At 36.5% G+C, this 23695-nt stretch overlaps 1 protein-coding gene across 2 annotated transcripts in view; it reads left to right on the forward strand.

The window, feature by feature from the left end:
• Positions 1-23695, forward strand: part of LOC122816486 (transmembrane protease serine 12-like) — a 621927-nt gene that overhangs the window by 69816 nt on the left and 528416 nt on the right. For both annotated transcript variants that reach the window (XM_044089311.1, XM_044089312.1), the window contains exon 2: positions 20564-20731. In XM_044089311.1, the coding sequence (XP_043945246.1) occupies positions 20566-20731 (166 nt within the window). In that variant the 5' untranslated portion in view covers positions 20564-20565. The remainder of the gene's footprint in view (positions 1-20563; positions 20732-23695) is intronic.

The following is a 23695-nucleotide window of genomic DNA, read 5'->3' on the forward strand; positions in this document are numbered from 1 at the left end:
CTGCTTGTGTTTTCTTTGCTGGGCAGATAGGTTCCCTTTGGGCAAAAAGAACATCTATTTTCTTAATTTTGTTGATGTTTTATTACGTTCCTCTTCAGGAAAGTTATTTGAAAGATAGGAGTGTTTGATTTAATGGACTGTCTTGAAACTGGAATGCACTTGTACACAGAAGACTCACTTTTTCCCAAGTCTGAAGTAAGTGAAAACCTTTTTTTATGTGGAGAAATTGTATTTATTTTTCTTTTGCATGGCTGGCATTGCTTACTGGCAATTGTTGTTTGTCTTCACCAAGAAAGAGGCACCACTTTTGGCTTGATCATGGAACAACCAGTCCCATGGTTGGTCCTTCTTCCAACCACAAAAAAAAAAAAAAATAGGCAAACAGCCTTTGCCCCAACAGCAGGCTAGCAGTTTGCCTCAGTGACAGGTGGATGACTCTGCTGTGGCCATTTGTTGTACCTCAGACCACTCATCATTTACCCTGGATCCTTCTGGTGTTAGCCACATCCTGTGCAGCTTTTGGGATCCCCTCAGTGAGCAAAGGAGAGACACTCTTCTTGGTCCAGGGAGAGAGAACATGTAAGGATTCCCAGTTGTGTCAGAATGCTGTGTCCATCTCTGCGGAAGCAGCTGCTACCATTAGTAATACTGCTGGCCTCATTTTATGTGTTAAAAAGAAATAGAAACCCAAGCATGTATCTACTTCCCCTAAGACTTATTTGAATAGGAGTAACTTACTAGGTCTGGTTCAGGGTTTAATTCAGGCTGTTCAACCTTCTTGTAAAGTAGTTTCTGGTAAAAGGAAAAGGGATTCCTATTTTCCTGAAGACATTCAAGATTCTGAATCTGAACAAGAAAATGCAGGGACAGATACATTTTTTCCATCAGATTTCTGATTCAGACTCAGAGGAAATCTCAGTTTCTGATTCTTCCTGTGGCTGTTTCTCTTTCTCTGAGACTATTGCTAGAATGTGTCAGCATTTTCAGTTGGAGAGCACTGAGGTTTCTCAGTCCCTCTGAAAATACTATGAGTTGTTAAAGAAGGATTTTCCTGAACATGCTTCCATTCCTCCTGCTCTGTCTGCTTTAGAGGATGTGTGTGTGTGTGTTACTGCCTGAAATTTATCCAATAGCCAGCTGCCCCTAAAATGACAGACAGGATGTACAAAGTTACTCAGTCTTTTAAATTTGTATACACTATTCTCAAACATGACCCAGTGGCTGTAGCTTTAGTTGATCCCACTACTGCTAAGCATTTAGTTAATTCTAATCCTACTCTTTCTAATAAAGGATGGGAAAATTACTGATAGGCATAGGAAAAAGTTTATACTTCTGCAACTTTGATTTTCAGAATTTTGAATTGTCAAGCTCATAGGTTAAAGTTTGTTCTGACAAATTGTGAAAGTATGAAGAATGTTTTATCTGCAGTTTCTTCTTGTGAGGAAAAATCTGCTTTAAATAACTTAGTTTCTTCTATTCTGCAGGTCACCACTCATTGTTTGCAGTGTGTATGACTTTGCTGATACTTCTTCCAGGACTGTGACCACTGGTACTGTTTTGAGGAGATTTGCATGGCTGCATTCTCAGGAACACTCATATAATGATAAAAATTATATTTTAAATTCTTCCTTGAAGAGATGTTTAATGTTTGGCCCCTCTGCTGCAGAGGTGATCAAAAAGTGTGATGAATGGGACAAACTGATCCAGGGAATCTGTAAGATTTTTCAGCTCTCCTTTTTCAAATTATTCAAGGGATTTTTTTTTTATTTCTTCATCCAGTTTTTGGCTAAAAAGCAGAATAAACAGTCTCAAGTCTGAATGATTGTTCAAGAGACCTTGTGACCCTTCCCACCCTGGCCCCTTTTTTTCTTCCTGAAACTCTGAATCTCCACTTTTCTCTTTGGCAACAGATTGGTTTCAGAAAAATGGGTTCTAAAAATCATTTATGAAGGTTACAGATGACAGTGGGAGGAAATTCCTCCTTTCCAGAGGGTCATTCCTCATTCCCCAGATCAGACTCTTTTGTTTCCACTTGTTATTCATTACACACTGTCCCAATGAGTGATAGAACCAGTCCCTAATTCCAAGGTGAGCAATGTGTTTTATTCAAGGATGTTCCTAGTGCTAAAAAAATATTTCTTATTGACTAGTTCTGGATCTTTCCTTCCCAAACATGTTTGTGATAGTGCCCAAATTCAGAATGATGTCACATCACAACCTATTACCTCTTAATCCTCTTTCAAGTCTCCTGGTAACACTAGACTTAAAAGATGCTTATCATCACATCCTTATTCATCCAGACTTCAGATGTTTCGTAAGGTTTTATGTATCTGGATTGCATTATCAGTTTTCTGCCTTACAGTTTGGACTATCCACTGCACCGAGAGTTTTCACAAAGTGTCCACATTTTTCCATATTTAGATGACTTGCTTATCTTTGCAGATTCTTTTACAAAGCCTTAGGAGTCTCTCTCTTGGGTGATAAATCTCTTACATAAGCTGGATTTTTTGGGAAAGATCAAGCCTGAAATGTATTCTGATAACTTGATTATGGTTATAATTGATATTGGTGACCTTTTTTCTGTAATTTCACATAAAATCGGTATTGAGTGGTTCTGTGATTACCTTTGTTTTAACACTAGTATGGACCACAATACTATCTTAACACTCTATACTTGTATGGAATTAGTTCTTGATAATAATTATATTACTTTTGAAGGCCAGATTTTTAAACAGACCCAAGGTGTAGCTATGGGTGCTTGCTGTGCCCCAGTGTTTGTCCATTGGGAAGATTTGTATATATTAGACTCGGAATTCAAAAATATGTGGGTTCTGTATGATCAGTATTTGGATGATTTGGTTCTCTTTTGGACAGGTAGTGAAGTCGATTTTGATAGGTTTTTAGATACATTAACAGTACTACACATTTTTTGAAATTTACCATGGTTAAAGATGTTTACCAGGTAAACTACTTGGACATTACCATTAAGAAGGACCTCGATAGGAAGATTTTTACATCCCATTTATACAGGAAGCTCACATACTCCAACTCTTTATTACATTTTCAGAGTTGGCATCCATTTCAGCAGAAGAAGTCCCTTGTAAAAGGGCAATATGTTAGACTTGCAAGGATGATTTCTGAGGAAACAGATTTTTTGACTGAATGTAACACACTACAGGACATGTTGGAAAAAAGGGGTTACCCTTCTGTTTTTGTAAATAGTATTTTTAGTGAGGTTTTGGAAAAAAGACAGCAAGGTATTTACAAAGTTTTACTCTTTTCTGGTCTCCCTGAAAAGGTAGAGAATGAATGCCGTAATGATAACAGATTTGGCAGGGCAGTGATTCTCACCTACACCTTGACTTTTTTTGATATAAAACAAATTATCAAAAAAGTATGGTGTATTTTTAACTTGGACAGCAAAGTTTCTTGTAAGGTTGGCACACAACGCCTTATTGTTTACAAGAGGGACATGTCTTTAAAGGGATTGGTTGAGGAAAAGAAAATGGATATTCTGGACACAACTGGTAATATAAAATGTGGTAGATGTGCGCAATGCTCTTACATTATGGAGGGATCAAAATTAGTAGGGAGAGGTTTTGGTACTATTCTGCCAAAGAAAAAATATTATTGTTTTTCAAAAGGTGTCGTGTATCTCGCAGTCTGTGATTCCTGCGACAGTTTCTATATAGGAAAAAAAACTATTAGAGCTTTTAAACAAAGAATCTACCAACACCTTTATGATATAAGACAGCAAAATTAGGGCAATGCCTTCTATAAACACATTAAGAAGTTTCCTACACATTCTTTTAAATTTGGGGCTATCGACCATGTGGACCAGGGCCCTAGAGGGGGACCTTCAGATTTATACCTGGAGTTTTTGCAACTCAAATGGCAGATCAGAACAAATGCATGTATTGTACCTGGGCTTAATGACAGATTGTCTCTTGGCTCCTTGCTAAGATTAAAATCAATGTATTTTATTTAATAATGTTCATCTGTGGTAGATGTATGAAAATGTCACTATTTTTATATGAATTGATAGTTTATTCATTTATATATTATTTTTTAGAGATACTGTATATATATTAACACTTGGTGCCCTGATTTCTATGTAAGGTGGATAGGTCTTTACAAGTAATTAAGTTAAGAGGAAATTATGTCAAGCTTTGTGTGACTTTTTCAACCTATGACATGCTAAATGTGGTCTTAAAATGGTAATTTTGCTGATTACTTTGTTATTCTGAAGAAATCTTTTGACAAAAGCGTTCTCAATAAATTCTATTATTTTTTATTAAGTACGTGGTGTGTGGTTCTGGAACTGTCTTTCTGTGCAAACTTTTCTAGTTACATAAGCTGGGATTACAAGAGAACATTCAAAATCCTTTCCTGGCTCCCTCACGTTGGATTGCGTTCCTGGGATATCAACTAGACACATGACCAAAAAACCAAACGTTGAGAGCAAAAACCTTTATCAAAAACAAAGCTTTCAGGCCAAAACCCTTTTTCAATGCTTAACAAAAGGTACAATAAAATCACATGTTTAAATACAAGCCCAGGACATCACATGACCCGCAGCCAAGGTCATATGACATGAAATAGTACAAACTTACAATAAATAAATAAAAAAGACATATTATAATAAAACTACATAAAAATGTGCTTACTCAATAAAATATCATATTATTCAACATATTCAAAATATATACTTGCTAATATATGTTATTATTTTAACCTTGTGTGCTGTATTTTAGTCAAAACAGGCTTTAATGAAACACTTGCATTCAATCCTGGTGCCACATCTGCTGCTAGTCTTACAATCCAGTCATATTCTCTATTGTCTAACAAATTACATAAGTCCACCCCCCCTTTTTGAAACACTAACAGTGTCTATAACCCTAAACTTAAAAGTGTGAGATATACCATAACTTTTTACATGCTTAAATAAAGCATTTGTGTCACTCCCATTCCTTATGTTGGATTTATGTTCTATAATCCTGGCTTTATCTAAGCATGTAAAAAGTTATGTCAAAAAGAAACAGAAAACCAAGCATTTGTCTAGTCTCCTCAAATTTCTTTGGATAGGAATAGTTTACTGGGACTGACTTAGGGTTTAATTCAGGCTATACATCCTTCTTGTAGAGTAGTTTCTGGTAAAAGAAAGAGGGATTCCTCTTTTTCTGAAGAACTTCAAGATTCTGAATCTGAACAGGAAGATGCAGAAACAGATTCAGCGCTTTGTATCCGGATTTCTGATTCAAACTTGGAGGAGAGCTTGGCTTCTGACTCTCCCTGTGGGAGTTCCCTTTCTCTGAGAGTATTGCTATAATTTGCCAGTATTTTGTATGGAAGAACAGTGAGGTTTCTCAGCCCTATGTTACAGAAGGATTTTTCAGAACTTACATCCATTCCTCATGTCCTGTCTGCTTTAGAGGATGTGTGTCTAACTCCCTGCAATTTTTGTGATAGTCAGCCAGCTGTCCCTTAAAAGGCTGATAAGATGTATAAAGCTCCTTAGTCTTTTAAAATTTTATACACTATTCCGAAACCTGACCCAGAAGCTATAGCCTTAGTTGACTCCACTGCTGCTAAGACTTAATTAATTCCAATCCTACTCTTGCTAATAAAGATGGGAAAATTACTATTACATATAGGAAAAAGTGTATACTTCAGCAACTTTGATTTTCAGAATTTTAAATTGTTGAGCCCATGTGTTAACGTTTGTTCTGACGTACAAATCTGTTTTATCTACAGTTTCTTCTTGAGAAGATAAATCTGTTTTAAATAACTTAGTTTCTTCTACTGCATAGGTCACTAGTCATTGTTTGCAGCTTGTGTATGACTCTATTGATACTTCTTCCAGGGATGTATCCACTGGTACTGTTTTAAGGAGGTTTGCTTGGCTGCATTCTTAGAACCACCCAGATGATGTAAAAATGAGATTTTAAATTCTCCTTTGGACAGATATTTAGTGTTTGACCATTCTTCTGCAGAAATTATCCAAAAGTGTGATTAAAGGGGCAAGCTGATCCAAGGAATATCCAAGATTTTTCAGCCCTCCTTTTCCAAATTTTCCAAGGGATTTTCTTACTCTTACCCAATTTTAGCAAAAACAGAATAAATAGTCTAAACAAAATTTAGGTAAGCAGACATTTAAGATGAGGTGGCAAGAGGATTCCAAAAAGAAGCCCCAAACCTTCTAAAACCAAGGACAGTCCAACAAGTCTGAATGATTGTTTAAGAGATCTTCTGACCCCCTCCCAGCCTGGCCCCTTTTCCCATACAGAAGGTCTGAATCTTATTTTTTTCTCTTTGGCAACAAATCGTTTCAGACAAATCGGTTCTGAAAATCATTCACTGGGGTTATGTATGGCACTTTGTGGAGATTCCTCCTTTCCAGGGGGTCATTCCTTATCTTCCACATCAGTCTCTTTTATTTCCACCTGTTATTCATCACATGCTGTCCCAAGGAGTGATAGAAACAGTTCCTCCTTCCCATCTAGGGAAGGGTTGTATTCAAGGATGTCCCTAGTGCCAAAGAAAGAAAATGCTTGGAGACCAGCTTTGGATCTTTCTTTCCTAAACCCATTTGTGATAATGCCCAAATTCAAAATGCTGTTACTCCACAAACTGTTACCTGTTCATCCTCTTTCAAGTTTCCTGGTAACACTAAAAATGCTTATCATTACATCCCTATTCATCCAGATTTCAGACAATTCTTAAGGTTCTGTTTGTCTGGATCACATTATCAGTTCTCTGCCTTATTTAATTTCTCCAAATCGTTTGGGTTTCTAATACCATGACAGGAATGGACCCCATTCCTAAGTCAAAGTATAATTAAAGTTCATGAAATTAGTATTGTTTCAGTCTTTGATGTCAGCCAGAAATGGTCTTTGCAGCACCCGCAGTGTGCCCAGTAATGACTCCTTCTGCAATTCGTACAGAGTTACAAGTATTTGTAACATATCTAAATACGACTGAAGATTCTTTTTTTATAATACCCATTGCTCCTACTACTCTTGGAACTGTTTAGGTATGTTTCCTCCACATCACTCTTATTTCTGCCTGCAGATTCTGATATTTTATAACTTTGTATCTCTCTGTACGCAGGACAATGTAGTCACTGGATGTAGTGATTTCAATGATCAGTGCTACTTTTGTCTTCTTTTCATGGACCACTATATTTGGTTTTCTTGCATCTATCTTTTGAATTGTTGGTAATAGGTGATCCCACGTGATGTAGACTTCATCATTTTATATGATCCTTTGTGGCTGTGTTTCCAGTGTTTTTCAGCTACTTCAGTATTATAATGTTTGCACAATCCCCAGTGCAACAGTCTTGCCACATTATTATGCCTTTCAGTATACTGTCCTTCTGCCATTAGTATGTCACAACCAGCAACAAGGTGTGCAAATGTTCATAGGTTCATAGGTAGGTACTAGGCTATCAGCCCAAATGCCTACATAAGCCTAGCCAGCAAGGTACCATAGCTTACACCACCCAAGAAAGTTATTTTCCTGTGCCACTGTCCAGCAGAGACACAGAAGTGATCCCCAGGGTGTATTTCCTATTTCCCATCCACTCATCAAGATTTTTCTTGAAGAGTGCTAATGAAGAACTTTGCTTGACATAGATGAGTGGCTTATTCCAGAGTATAGGAAGTCTCTGGGACAGGAATCTATCCCTCCAGTGTGTCCTGTTTATTGTGGTGACAAAGTTTAGGTCCCTGGAGCGTGTAGCTTGGAGGAATTGGGATTTCTTTAGGTGTAGCATGTCCAACAGCTCTGGGTTTGATATAGCTTTATATGTTAGACAGAGATCACCTCGGAGGAGGCGATATGCTATGGAGTAAAGCTGGAGTTTTTTGAGGCGGTCAGTGTAGGGCATTTGTTTGAGGCCAGTAATCCTCTTTGTGAGGTACTTCTGTGGCCTTTCCAGCTGCTGCAGATGTCTTGTGAGGTACATTCCAAAAGGGGCATTGTACTCTATAATGGGTCTAATGAGTGATGAGTAGAGGGGGACAATGACCTCTTTTTTTCCTGGACGAGAACCCTTTTATGATGAGGTGTGCCACGTAGAAGGACTTCCTGACTACTGTGGCGATGTGACTATCAAAGGAGAGACTACTGTCCACCTGGGCAATTCTTTTTTTACAAAACCTGCATTTGTCTGTTTCTCCCACATGTTCAATGGACTTGTACGTAGTCCACCATCTTGGGCCACCAATATTAACCTTTCATCTTTTTATTTGAATTTGCCTCTCCTTAACCATTCCTGTGTTTGATCCTGATCAACATGCAGTTGTTCCAGGAGTTTTCTATGCTTGCAGCTATATTTATGCATGTTCCACATTTCTTGCCTTCTCATGTGATCCTTCACCTTATATTCTTTATTTTGTTTTTTGGCACATTCAGTTGCTGACTGTGTTTTATTTACTTCTGGTTTGATTTCCATTCCTGCTTGATGCCAGTATGCTTCTGCTAGACTAAGAAGGGCAGTCATCTTAGATTTATTCTCCTCATGTTTCAAAACTTTCATTATGTTTGGGTCTTGTGAGGTCAGCAGATATGTATGCAGTCCCACGGTTGCAGATCTATACATGTAATCAATTTCAACCAGGCCCTGCTTAGTAACAGGGAACATATAATCTTGGTATGCACTGATTTTTATAAATCATTTGGTGAGCATGAAGCATCCTTCTTGTTTTCCTGTCTAATCTATCCAACACCTTTTGGAACCAGTCAATCACTCCAAAACTTTAAGTTAGGACAAGAAGAGCAAATTGATTTATAGCTTGAACTTTGTTTCTAAATGTCAATGCTGTTTTCAGGATTAATTTAAGTCTTCTAAAATATTCCTTGAATCTTGAATTCTCATGGATTTTGAAATTAAATGCTGATACTTATCCTGGACTAAATAATGCAGTAAGTTTAAAACCAGTGTTACAGAAAAAACAGATGATGCTGCATTAATTTGTAGATGCATAATTGTTTAATTACTTAGTTATTATGATTGGTTGACTGTGTCATAGGGTTTGAATGTTTGTATTATTTAAATGCTTTTTATGAAACTGTTGTATTTATGCACTGATGAAGGGGAAACCCGAAAGCTTTGCCTTTTGTACTTGATTTTATTAAATAATGAACGTTTCTGTTTGTCTTTTTTTGTTTTTATTCTGTATATTATCAAACACAGTTTGCTGCACTATTTTTCGTTTTGTTGTCATTTGACTGTGGTTAGAGAAACTGCAGGCATTTGAGTGAAAATATGACACAGCCTTTATCTCAGATGGAAACTTCTTATGCTGCAATAGTATCCAGTGGTGGTACAACTAATGGCTACGCATTGAAAAATGTGTTGTATAGAAGTGATAATCCTCTGTTGCCATTTATGAACTTATCTTAAACTGGCCGAGTGGGAGCCATTGTCCATGAGTCAGAGGAGTTGAACAAGATGATAGCATCATTGGAAAGAAAGGTACAATCCTATAAGAGACTCCAGTGGCAACAGCAGAGCTTTTTAGCTTATCTGGAGTTGGGGATAGTACCTACAGGCCTGAGGATTCTGAAAATGCCCAGCTATACGAACACGTACCCTGAGCTACTAGCAAAATGGCAGCAGTCGAATGCGCTGATTACATGGTGCTCATGAATGATTTTTTTCTAGCGCTGAGTCTGCATTAGTGGAAGAGGTTACTTGTTTAGAGAATCGTGTTACTTCAAATTCTGCATTTAGTACAGTACTTACTGCTTATCAGCAAATGATTGATAGACTGGCGATTTTTGACAAAATCCTGGAAGCTGCTAAAAAACGTAAGCTGGTTAGAGATGACTTTAAATCAGGCCAAATTTTTCCTGGCCTAAGAATCATATAAGGAATGATACAAATAAATTGAGACGACCTCCATTGGGCCGACTGGACACTTTTGGTGGTGAGGAAGTGAATTTGGCCAATAGTGAGGAAGCAACTAATGGAACTAATGAATTGTCGACATTGAGTTCAATTACTTCTGTTGGTAATCAACTAACCAATAACGGGGGAACAACTGATGGAATCAACAAATCATCGACATCGAATTCAGCTATCTATTGATAATCAACTAACCAATCAAAATCAACAAGATACCACTCAGAAGTTACAGTGTGCAGAGCACTCTGCTACTCACGGCGTATGTTTAACAGATGCAGGCCCTGAGAAGAATGGCGAGTGTGAGCATGCAACTAAAGGAGGATTTTTCCAAGTTGTTCAAGCCAGTGGTCGTGAAGTTACAAGAAAAGATAGAAGTGAATCCGAGGTCAGCTTCAAGGGGGAGACCAGGACAGTGTTCGTGATCGTTGAAATGGAAGAACAACAGCCCACAGGTTCAGAACAAGATGGCACATCTGAAATAGGGACTGTGAATATAAATGTTAGTAATATTGCAGATTTGTCGAGTTGTACTCTGACAAAAGTGGATATTAACATTTTAAACAAACGGCTGCAGTTTATACCTAGTGGAAGTAATGTTTCACATGCCCTTACTGATCTAAAAACTAAAAGAGCATATAATAGAACACAAATCGGAAATTAAAAGAAATATTGAAACTAATGCCCTAGCTAAACATATATTAGATAAAGGCATAGGACATTTGTTTAAATTTAGGGTTATCAAAGCGTTACAGAAGAATGTAAGGGGTGGGGATGTGAACGATATGTTAGAGAATCTTGAATTCTCATGGATTTTGAAATTAAATACTGATACTTATCTTGGACTAAATAATGCAGTAGGTTTAAAACTGGTGTTACAGAAAAAAACATATGGTGTTGCATTAATTTGTAGATGCATAATTGTTTAATTACTTAGTTATTATGATTGGTTGGCTGTGTCATAGGGTTTGAATGTTTGTATTATTTAAATGGTTTTATGAAACTGTTGTATGTATGCACTGATGAAGGGGAAACCCGAAAGCTTTGCCTTTTGTACTTGGTTTTATTAAATACTGAACATTTCCACTGCTCGTTTTTTGTTTTTATTCTATATATTATCGAACAGTTTGCTGCCGTATTTTTCTTTTTTGTTGTCATTTAATCTGTTAACAAGACAGCTTAATGGGTTAAGGGCAAGGCAAAAGAGCAGTGGTACCAGAGAGTCACCTTGGACTATCCCCCTTTGAATTTTTATCCCTGGAATAATAATCTGTCCTTTATCACGGCTTAACTGCAAAGTGGTTTGCCACTGTTTCATGGTCACTGTGATGTAGTTTATCAGTATAGGGTATATCTTATACATTTTAATCACTCTTTTAGCCATGAATGTGGGGTACTGTCAAATGCTTTTTGCAGTCTATCTATGCCATACTTAAATTCTTCCCCTTTTTACAGTTGTTCACTGTGACTTTAACAACAAACGATCCTTTGTTCCATATGACTTTCTTTTATTACGCTTTTATTCTATTGCCATAATTGAGTTTTATTCTAAATGACTATAAACTCTGATGACATCAATTCCTGTGTATAGTTTATACATCGTAGGAAGGCAACTTATTGGTCTATAATTTTTAGACAAGCTTGCATGTTGATTCTTATGTAGGAACATTGTTTTTCCTGCTGTTAGCCAGGCTGGTGCTTGTTTGTGGTGCGCATATAAATAGTTCTCACTTAAGACTAAATCTTCATGCAAAGATATTAATGCTTTTAGCCAGAAGTTAGGTACTGCATCTGGGCCTGGGGTTTTCCAGTTAGAGGCTTTTTCTAGCTTTGTTTCAATCTCTCTGGCCATTATTTCATCCCATTTCATATCGTCTACATTTGAACTTCTTATTCTTTCTTTTACTTCTTCTATCCATTTAGCATCTTTGTTATGTTCCACAGGATATTCATAAATACTTCTCCAAAATGTAGCTATTTCTTCTTTTTGGGTGATCTTTCAATTCCTTTTACCTTGTTTCCCAATTCTCCACAGAACTTTTTTGGGTCATCAATAAATTGTTTATTGTGTACTTTTCCTTTATATTTATCTGTGTATCTTCTAAGTTTTTCTGCATGTGCTGATATTTTTAATTTATTTGCGATAGTACATGATAAATGCTTATCCATTATAATACTATGAATTGCTTTCATCACATCAATCTTTCTGAGTATTTTTGTTGATCTGTTCTCTCTCCTATACTCTTCTAGCAGTGACAATTCTTGTCTTAATTGCTTTATAGTTTTCTCTATTTGATACTTCTGTGACACCCCTGCACTGGCCCAGTAATCAAGGAGCCTCAAACCTCACCACTAGCACCAGTGATGGATGTGCACATTGGGAGAATGACAAGTACACACACAGTAAAGTACAATTTCCCTTAAGAGCACACAGAGATCATAGTCCACTTGGGGCTGGTTTCTCCCTCTTTATCCAGATCCCCAATAAGACTCCCCACTGGCACAGCTGTAGGGTTAAGATCTCAGCTGAGTGGTCAAGCCAAAACCTCCAGCACCCTCTCTGTCCAACCAGTGCTTCGTGTCCCTGCCCAAGTAGCTGACACACACACACTTTGCAATTTGATTTATATATAAACACACAGACACTCCTGGGGAAGGCTGGCACAGGTTTACTAGCTATGCCCCTTCTGGCCAGATTACAAGGTAGTTATCACTGCCACCAACCACCCTTACTTATCAGCTACTATAAGGCCTTTATCAAGGGGTGACCAGTTCTACTGTAATGTACTATTACCCAAATAGTAAGTGTGACCAAGTCTTTTAAGGCTATTTAAGAGTGGTCTATACAGTGTCACCAAATACATATGCAAGTACTCCAAGGACTTAACTATCTCTAAACAAACCAGCCACAATTAAAAGGTATAAATATATTTAATAATAAATAATAAAAGAACAAAGTAATACTGAATAACTCAATACAGTGACAGAGTTCAGATCACAGGAAATATTGCAGGACAGTCTCACATAAATACAGAAAACATCTAAACTAATCTTACTATATTTCTAGCACTCTCTAAAAGAAATCACTCTTCCTTACGTCGTACTTACAGACAACACACAGGCAGAAGTGCTGATGAGTGGATGTTTCTAGATCCAAGACGAGATACAAAATGCAAAGTCTCTAAGAGAGTTCCCAAATTAATATCAAAACATGACTGCTGGATCAGCTGGAGGGCATCACTCTTGTCATCTGCCTTCAGTTCCCAGGCTAACAGAAACTTAAAATTTAGCATCTCTGTGTCAAAAATACTTATATCTCAGAAGTTTGTCTAGAACTGGAAGTCATAAAACAATTAAACACTTTTACATTTGAAACCTAATAATTATTTATGTTTCCAGACAATAGAAAGAAACCTCTAGTTGTAGACAACCTGTCTCCTTCAATGAAACTGAGATAAACACAATCATAAAACAATTGACTTATTTTCTTAGAGTTTGCAAGTTAACTCTGTTATTTTCCAGTAGGGTACACTGTGGTTACATTCCTGAAGCTCAGTACAGAACATGCAGTTCAACACACACTTCTACACTAGTAGTTTAATATACACATAACATATAGTTCTCTTACATTTGTTAGACAAGCATATAAATCATATTAATATTCACAAATGACATAGAATTATTTACAAAATTCCAGCTAAATAGGCTGGCATCCTCACAACTTCCATGATGGCATTCAATTTCTCCCCATCATTTCCCTTACTACCCTGTGTTCTTGAGGTAGGACTTTATCTGTTATTAATTTGGGTGCACAGTAATGTATCATATTTACTTCTGCTATATTGCATGAATCTCTATAGACAGTCTTAATTATTGTGTTCATTTGTTTTATCAAACTTCAAATTTTTTGATTTTTATTGACCTTCTGCAGTCTATTTCTTTTATTGATCTTAATATGTCTATCTCTATTAAATCAAGTAACTCTTCTCTTAGATCATTTTATTCTAAACTTAGGGCACATTCTTTGTTCGCCATTTTCTTCAGAAATTCTGTAGAAAGTTCCAGACCTTCTTCCTGTACCATGTTTTCTTCAGTTTCACCCTGTGTTATCAGTTGCTCTTTCATATGGGAACTCACTGGCCTATCACTCCATGGCACTGACTGTGTCGGAAATGCCACCGTTTCCTGTTCTTTTCCTTGCTGTATAGCTCCAACTGAACCTTTATATTGATTTCCTGTGGGAGGCTCCACAATATCTTCATATGTCATCTGATTAGATGCTGCCTGCTTCACTGGTTTCTCCTTAATTTGGGTGTCCATTGCTCTATCCTACAGTCTATATATCAGTGTCATCTTGGTGAGATTTTGTGAACGGCAGGGTCCACCTCATGAAGGTACTTGCCAAGACTAGAGGATGAATTCAATTCCAGCAGTACTTCTCTCCTTTTGCTGATTTTTATCATATCTCCATTCAAAATGATGTCACTCCACAAACTGTTACCTGTTCATCCTCTTTTAAGTTTCCTGGTAACACTAGACTTAAAAAATGTTTGTCATTATGTCCCTATTCATCCAGATTTCAGACGTTTCTTAAGGTTCTGTTTGGATCACATTGTCAGTTCTCTGCCTTACTGTATGGACTATCCACTGCACCAAGAGTGTTCACAAAGTGTCTAGCTCCAATTATAGCTCATTGCAGACTAGACGGTATCCACATTTTCCATATTTAGATGACTTGCCTATCTTTGCAGAGTCTTTTTTTCAAAATTTCAGGAATTTCTCTCTTGGGTGAGAGATCTCTTGCACAAGCTGTGATTCTTAGAGAACATTCAAACGTCTTTCTTGACCCTCTCATACAAGATTGTGTTCCTGGCATGTCAACTGGACACCTCATTTTAAAGAACTTTTCTTCCACAAGAAAACAATAGATCTTTATTTAGACCTATTTCTAAGGTTTTCCACTAAGCTTTGGGCACTGTGAGGTAGTACCTCAGGCTTTTGAGTGTCATGTCATCTGATATTTTCATGATACCCCAGGTAAGATTCCAAATGAGAAAGCTACAGTGATACCTGTAATCGCATTGGTCCCAGCATCAACATCCTTGATCTTTTCATCTCAGTACTGGGGTTTATCAGAATTTTTTTTTTGGTGGAGACAACAGATATCCTTAAATGGATGTATCCCCTTCTCCTTTTCTGCTTCAAAGCAGTCAGCCACCACAGATGCATCAGACTTTGCTTGGAAAACAGTTTCAGGAGGGATAAAAGTATAGGAGTGTGGGACTCCAAAGGTAGATGCAAGCACATAAATATCAAGGAGATACTTGCCCTGATCAGGGCACCCACCTCTCTGAACCATCTTTGGTTCTTGGGACCTCCAAGTGATTACAGACAGTACCACAGTCATGTGGTACATCAGCAGGCAAGGGGGAACTAGGTCATATCCCCCTAGCAGACTAGCCATCTTAGTTTGGGATATAGCTTCACAGAACAGTTTCACTCCACAGGCATTCTACATTCTGTCAGAGCAAAATTGTGTGGCAGAAAAGCTGAGCAAGACCAGGACAAACCCTCACAAGTGGAAACTAGATTGGGAGTCTTCCAAGATTTGATTCATCTATGGGGAGTTCCTCAATTAAACCTCTTTGCTCTTCTCTGAACAATCAACTGACAAAATTCTGTTCCAGGACTTCATGTAAGAAGGGCTGGAAAGCTGATGGCTTTTCTTTTCTTCGGACACAAATCTTTCTGTATGCCTTCCACTAATATCCAAGAGGGTCTATATTAGAAGACCAAATGTTTAGGTGATCGAACACCTAAACATCAGTCTTTTAATATCGAACTGCCCAATGCCAAATGTCCCAGGGAAACATGCCCCTCGGTCACAACACAAAAAACATTATTTTACATCTAAATTAAGTGGGGGGCTTTGCCCCCCCCCCCACACACACACCCCTAACTAAGTATACCAACTCCGAGATCGCTGAATAGTAGGGAAATAGCAAACTCTGGGGAATGGCCAAGGGAAATCTTTTCCTGCGTTAAATCGTCTGTTCGCAGTTTTTTGCTTTCGATATTAGAAGATCGATGTTTAGGTATTCGATCACCTAAACATTCGGTCTTCTAACATAGACCCTATCCAAGATACTTCTGAAGATTCAGAAGGAATCCTCCAAGATCACTGTGGTGGCTACATTCTGTCCCAAGTAACCATGGGTCTCCCATTTTTTGGAAATGGCCAGGGGCAACCACCACAAACTTCTGCACAGAATGGATCAACTTACACAAGAACAGGGATGTTTGATACACTCTGGTATCAATCATCTTTAGTTGACTGCCTGGATGATAGGGTCTTAATTCCTTTTAGGCACCTGTTTCCTGAGGATGTGCAGCAGGTACTATTGGAGGCAAGAATACCTCCTACTAGAAAATCATATATTAGCAAATGGAAAAGGTTTTCTAGTTGGTGCCAACAACATAACCAGCACCCATGCAGGACTAGTTGTTCTCTGGTTTTACAATATTTGTGTGAGTTACCATTGTATGGTCTTTCTTATTCCTGTTATTTCTGTATCGAGCTTCATTTTTGTACTATTGTATGGCCTTTCTTATTCCTGTTATTTCTGTATCAAGCTTCATTTATCAGCCATTTCAGCATGTCTGCCCATGGATCCTCCTCTTTCAAGGAGGTCTCATGTCAAAACATTCTTAAAAGGAGTTTTGCATAAGAGGTCTCCAAGTAAACAGGTGGATTCTCCGTGGGATTTTAGTTTTGTGGTAGAAAAGATAACACTTCTTCCATTTGAACCAGCTTATTTGGTTGACTTGAGGTTCTGAACATGGAATACAGTTTTACTGATTGCGCTGACCTCTGCAAGAAAATTATCTGAGTTGCAAGCTCTTGTCGTGAGTCAACCCTACTTCATTTTCCATAGGGACAGAGTTTCTTTGAATTAATCTTTCTTTTATCCTAAAGTGGTATCTGAGTTTACTTTAAGCCAAAATATTATATCCCTGTTTTTTCCCTGAATCTAAAAATGAGGGTGAAAGGATACTCCATACCTTGAACATCCAGACAACTCAGGTGCTATCTTGACAAAACTACATCTTTCAGATCTTCAGATCAATTGTTCATTTCTTGAGAAGGTAAGAAGAAGGGACAAGCTGTGTCAAAACAGAGTATTTCCAAATGGTTGTCTAAGGCTATTACCTTTTGTTCTACTCACCATGGCAAGTCTATTCTAGGCAGAGTCAAGGTTCACTCTTCCAGGCCTTGGCTTCTTCTGTGGCTTTTTGGAAAGGGTTGGATTCTAGTTGTATTCTAGAAGCTGCTACTTGGTCCTCTGTACATACCTTTACTTTTACAAAGAACTATAAGCTTTAGTCCTTCTCTAGGTCTTGATCAAGCTTTGCTTGGACCATCCTGTAGGGGTTCTGGACCCTTTCCTTCCTCCTCTTAAAAGCTATGGTACTATACCTATATAGCTAAGGCTACTGCAGCAGTCATCAGTGGGGAGAACATAGAACAGTTGTATAAACTGAACATACCATTACAGCACATGTTCAAATGATCACTGCTGCAGTAGCCATTCCATCCCTCTATTCCCTTTGTTTTTTGTGTGTATTTTACACCAGGATGTGTCCATTTATTTTTTGTTATTCCTAGCATTGTTTTTTCAGGACTCAGCCTCCCCCTTCTGCTGACAAGAAAGCTCTAAACTTCTTTGAACCCAAACTTGTCTTTAAGTCACCTCAGCTGTAGCCGCTTGACCGTTTGGGTGCATTGAAGGTGCCCTGAAGCTTTGGAAGATGGCTAACTGTTAGATCCTTGGCAGGATATAACGCATGTAGCTAAGATGACTGCAGAAGTGATAATTCAAACATCTACTGTTATGGTAAGTTCATCTTCAACAACTGTACTTTCTCTAATAGCTCTGGACTCTTCTCCTTCCACCTCCCATATGTAGTTGGATAAGGTAATCTACCCATATATGTAAGGCTACTGCAGCAGTGATCAATATGATGAACATGGTATAGCTGTGTAAGTTGAATGTATTATAACAACAGACGTTCAGATGATCACTGCTGTAGTAGCCACTCCCTTTTATGCCAGGGTGTGGATATTTAATTTTTGTGGTTCTTATCATGGTCCTTTCAGGGTTCAGTCTCTTTTTCTCTGCTAACAGGAAAGCTCTGAAAGGCTTTGCTCCCAAACTTGTCTTTTAATTAGCTAAAGTCAAACTGCTTGACAGTCTGCATGCATGGAAGGTGCCCCAAAACTTTGAAAGCTAGCCTTCTGTTTTTTTTTTCCTGGGCAGGATATCACTCATGTAGGTAAGGCTACTGTAGCAGTAATCATTCAAACATCTACTGTTATGATAAGTTCAACTTACACAACTGCACTTTACCTGCCACACATGGCTTAGCCAAATATAAATTGCAAAAATGGTGTCTCACTGGTAGTATGCTCAAGCATTTGGCTAATTAGAGGCAAATACCACAGCCTGCCAAACCATGGTTTTAAATAAGATCATCTACCCAGATAATAATGATAATGCATAAATAAATTCCAGCCACAAGATCTTAAAAGTGAATAAATAAAACTTTATTTAAGCAATAAAAATTGAGACAGTACTGATACACATTAAATTTGCAGAGGAAAGTAATGGACAGTGAATATAAATAATAATCAGTTGTATAAACATACTATGTACAGAAAAAAAATTCTATGCTAAATAAACCTAGCTTTCTCTAACTGTTCTTTCAATGCATTCTTATTGCCTTTGGTTTCCTGACATATCAAAAGAAGTAAGTTACATTTTACTCTTCAGATATGAACTTCATGCAATTCCCCATTTCATTTTTTCTCCTTTGTTTCACTGAGAAAAGGTCACACATTCTCAAGCCACAAGAAACCCACATACATACAAATATAGCTTACAAATGTGCCAACAGTCTGAAATAAGATACAAAACATACAAAAAAACACAGTATATTTTAAATGTTTTTTCTACTCTAGTACACTATACATTCTGGTTCATATTTTATGTTGTTATACCTCTGTTCTATGCCTGAAGCATAGTATACAGTGCTTTAATGGTGCTTTAATTGCTTTATTGTTTACTTGAAGTTGTAAATTTAAGTGGCTTTTGTTATACATTATTGTATGATTTTAGTACCGGAAAGTTTTGATCAGATGTCATTGCTTTCCACATCACTATTTTTTCCTCACTTTAAATTCCAGTTTTAATTTGCTTTTAGGTTTAGAGTTGAACACATGTTCAGATCAGTTGTGAGATATATTGTCCTTGCCTAAACCTGACTATTAATAACTGAAATATTATGGACTCATTTTTTTGTATGATTTGTAATACCATAGCAGATGATTACTCATTTGTAGCCCAGTCAGACTTTCCTGGTAAACAAACGTAAATAAATAAATAAATAAATAAAATAATAAATAATTGGTGTGAAAAGATGTATATTTGGATAATTAAAATAATTCAGAGCCCTATTTAAAGATCTATTACTTAGTTTAATAATAGAAATAAAGTAACCTAAATAAATGCCAAATGGCCACAAAAGATTCAAACTATATGCCACAGACTGCATAAGCTGCATCACAATAAACTGAATCTAAATTAACTCTATATTTGTACTGTTAATATGCAGAGATAGATGAGTTGCAAAAAATATACAGATTAAATATGCACATGGCTGCTCTTTTATTGTAGTTCCCTTAAATGCTTTCAGAGAATGTCAGCTTGCCTCCTGCCTCATATCTTGGAAGTTTCAACATTCCTTTAATGCACATTATGCAAATGAAGAAAGTACACCCCTTCCACAAAGACAATAGAGAAATATATAGGAAAAATCATGTAAGCATTACTGTCAAATGATACAACACTCTCAACCCTAAACAAGTTATAGTTGAAGACTGAAATGATCTGTACTTCCTTGACAGATTTTTTTTCACACCTTTCTTGTCCCCAGATGTGTTTTGAAGTTTGAATAAATACATGCCGCTGTGTGGAGACCATGTAACTTAGTAACAGTGATGTGCTCTCTGCACACCATGTGGGTATGGGGAAGGTCAAAAGGAGAAACAAGGACAACTGGAACAAAAGTGTTGCTGGCATGACCTGTGTAGGTTTCATAGATTCTAATCTGTAAAATATCGATTGGTAAAAATCAAGAGAAAACTATAATTCTGGATTTTTTTTGCATTTTAATTCATTACAGTATTGAATGAAGGCTGTGAATGCCCTCATTATTATCATTGTAAAGAAGGCTTTGCTGAACATATTTCTGTTTGCATTTTGTAATAACATTTACTGCCGCAACATATTTGCTTTTGTTAAGCTTATTCACTTTAATTTTTCAGAAAGTAGCCGTGAGTCTAAGGATATGTGTAGGTAACTAGAGGAGTGACATCCCAATGCTGTTGGGTATAAATGAGTTATGTTTGTGAATTAAGAGTAGTGCCTGTGTACATTGTTGGCTTCTGATTACTCAGTGTCAAAACTGATTAACAACTGATGTCACAATTGATATGATTCTTATGGTTAAACAGCAGCTGAACTTGTCATATTGAGTTACATGTTCTGATTTCTGATTAACCTGCATGTTTTGTTCCTCTTCTGATGAATCACCCAGCCATGAGACTACAGAAATATCTGCTGTATTTACTGCTAATTCAGCTGATCTTCCCATTTACTGTGTGTTATCCAGTTTCACTGATGAAATTTACCACCAAAGAATTAAATTTAAAACCACCGTGGACAAGGGCAACTGAAGCCATGTCAAGTGCTAGCAGAAGCAAGGGTAAGATTTAAAACTTATGCTTTAGAAAGATACTTTGTTATAAATGTTTGGGTAATAAGATGATTTATTATAAATGTGTGGTAGTAGTTGCTTTAATTACTTTGACTGACTTTATATACTGTTTTAAAACATTATGATGAGGTTGATAACATACAAGGTTTCCACCTCTGGAAGAGGCACAAACTGGACAAAATGTCACACTCTGCTCTACCTTTCCACCCACTTGCTTAGATGTTTAAACATGTTCTACCTTTCTATGATAACAGTCAAGCAAGTGGCAACTGTATGAAAATTGTAAATGCTGTCTTAAATGCATCAGTTAAACAAATGTGTAAACATAATACACAAGTTAAATGTTGTTTTTCTGGATATTTGCTAAAACATATCAGATAAACACATCAAACACTTACATTGTCACATTAAAGTGTGAGGCATATTATTTTCTGTAATAGGTGTCATCTTTTTTTAAACCACTTCTTGTTTTGCAAGTTGTATTATGTTAGTCAAACTGTATGAAAATTGTAAATGCTGTCTTAAATGCATCAGTTAAACAAATGTGTAAACATAATACACAAGTTAAATGTTGTTTTTCTGGATATTTGCTAAAACATATCAGATAAACACATCAAACACTTACATTGTCACATTAAAGTGTGAGGCATATTATTTTCTGTAATAGATGTCATCTTTTTTTAAACCACTTCTTGTTTTGCAAGTTGTATTATGTTAGTCAAAATTGTGAATATGTGTAGCTTTACAACAAATGAGATATAGGTACAAGTGAAAGAAAGAGCTATTATGTTCTTGTTATGTAGTGAATGCCTAGATTTTAAATGATTTGTGTACTTCTAATTCAAACATGAAGGAACTAGATTCATTATGTAATCTGCTAATGATGACATACATTTCACACCTCCCAGAAAATACTAGTCTGATACCAGAAAGTGACAAAAACTTAAGAAATCTAATTTATGTAATATGTAATGTGATAAAATATACTTCAAAAATAATGTGGGAACTAAGAATGAATCTGAACTACTGCAGTCATCAACACCAGATTTCTTGATAGACACCCTGAATTCCCATATCCCAGGAAAATACCTAATGGGTGGCAACCCTAACAGCATAACTATAGCTGTATAGTACTTGTTATAATTAAGGCTGTAAATTGCAAACAAGCTTCATCCTGTAGTTCTGGATTTGATTCCACAAGTCTTCATTTATTTACTGTGTGATTCTAAGCAAGTCATTTATCTAGACAGTGTTTTTGGCGCATCCCTCAAAAGATAGCATCTGTACCCAATGTTTTTGCCTGGATAACAAATCACTAAAATAAAAGTAAACTATTCCATAGTGCCATGAAAGTGCAGTACGTGGCATAGTCTGACTTACAGAAACTTTTTGGTAGAGCATTCAGAAAGAATTTGGTGATATCCTTCCTATAATTACTGTTACAGTATTATTAACAAGTGGGATATCCCGTCAGGGATATCTGTACATGCAGCCAAGATTTCAAAGCCTAGAAAATAGGTGCTTCCACCGGGAATGAAACATAGAACTCAAAAAAACAAAAAAAGACCCAAGCAGCACAGGATACTCCAATTTATTGTCACGACACAGGATAAGCAGAATCGCACATACTAAGCGCTTTCACCATATAACAATGGCTTCTTCAGAGTAGAGTGGGAAATTCAGTCCATACATTTAAAAAGCTTGACGTCACCTACACTCAGCCAATCATAACATAAAAACAATTAGTGAATACTGCGAGCAGACTTCAGTACAAAACCTGTTCCTAAATTCATAAAAATACTGTAAAAAATGCATATATAATATAATATAATGTAATATATATACACATTTTATGTCAAAGTCCTGACAATTTAGTATATAGAAATATAAAAATATATATGTTAACATATATAAATAAGTAAATGTAATATGGCATACAATCCTACCAAAATACTAAAACATGAAATATAATGACTCTGTTATAAATACTAAATGCTAAAAAATACCAATGAATTAATATAAATATAAATTAATTGATATAAATATAAATATATATGTACAATGAATTATAACTTGATAGCTCTGGTTTTAAGTATAGGCAATAGAGCAACATTCTCATTCAGTCCAGGTGAGCACATAGCATTCAATCTAAGTTGCCTTTTAATCTCAGGTGTTTCTACTTTCAACTTGGGATCACCTCCTCTGTCACTTAAAATTACCCTGTCTATAACAAAAAATATATATTTTTTAAATTAATACATAAAGTGCTGTACAAATAATCAAGGGACAGATGGTTAGACTGTCAAGATTCGTTAATGAGGATGATGTGTTTAAGCAAGAACTTTTTAAATAAAGTGCATTATCCTGATTTTTGGTTCTAATGGCCCTTATGTGCTCAGAAATTCTGTCCTTTAGTTTATGTGTAGTCATACCTACATAGTAACTTTTACAACTTCTGCATGTTGCAACATAAATTAACATAGTGGTGTTGCAACTGCACCTTCCAGGATAAGATAAAGTTCTGTCATATCCTGCTACTGAAACATATGGGCTATCGTTAATAAAGTTGCAAAAGTTACATGAACCACATTTATACATCAACGATACCTGTTGCTTCCTTTTTGGAGCCTCAAGTAGTTTAGCAAAGGTATCACCTTTGTACCTAATTTTCAGCTTGATGTCGCAGATGTTCTTATTAACTTGAAGCTATTTACAAGACAGTTAAACCTGAATTTATTTTTTACTGGTATAAATAGTAACAATTGAGCAAATGATGGTTTACATAGGAAAAGTTTGTTTATACCTCCTAACAATGCTGATGGTTTATTACTTGAAATGTTGTGCAAAAATGAAATGAGGAACATATGTAGGAATTATAAATTAGTTAATGACAATTTATGTCAAGAAGAGAGAAAGATTGTGAATAAACTGGTAGGTGACAGAAATATTCGT

The sequence above is a fragment of the Protopterus annectens genome, chromosome 12.part0 (assembly GCF_019279795.1).
Source record: "Protopterus annectens isolate FY-2018-M chromosome 12.part0, PAN1.0, whole genome shotgun sequence".
NCBI classification, from domain to species: Eukaryota; Metazoa; Chordata; order Ceratodontiformes; family Protopteridae; genus Protopterus; species Protopterus annectens.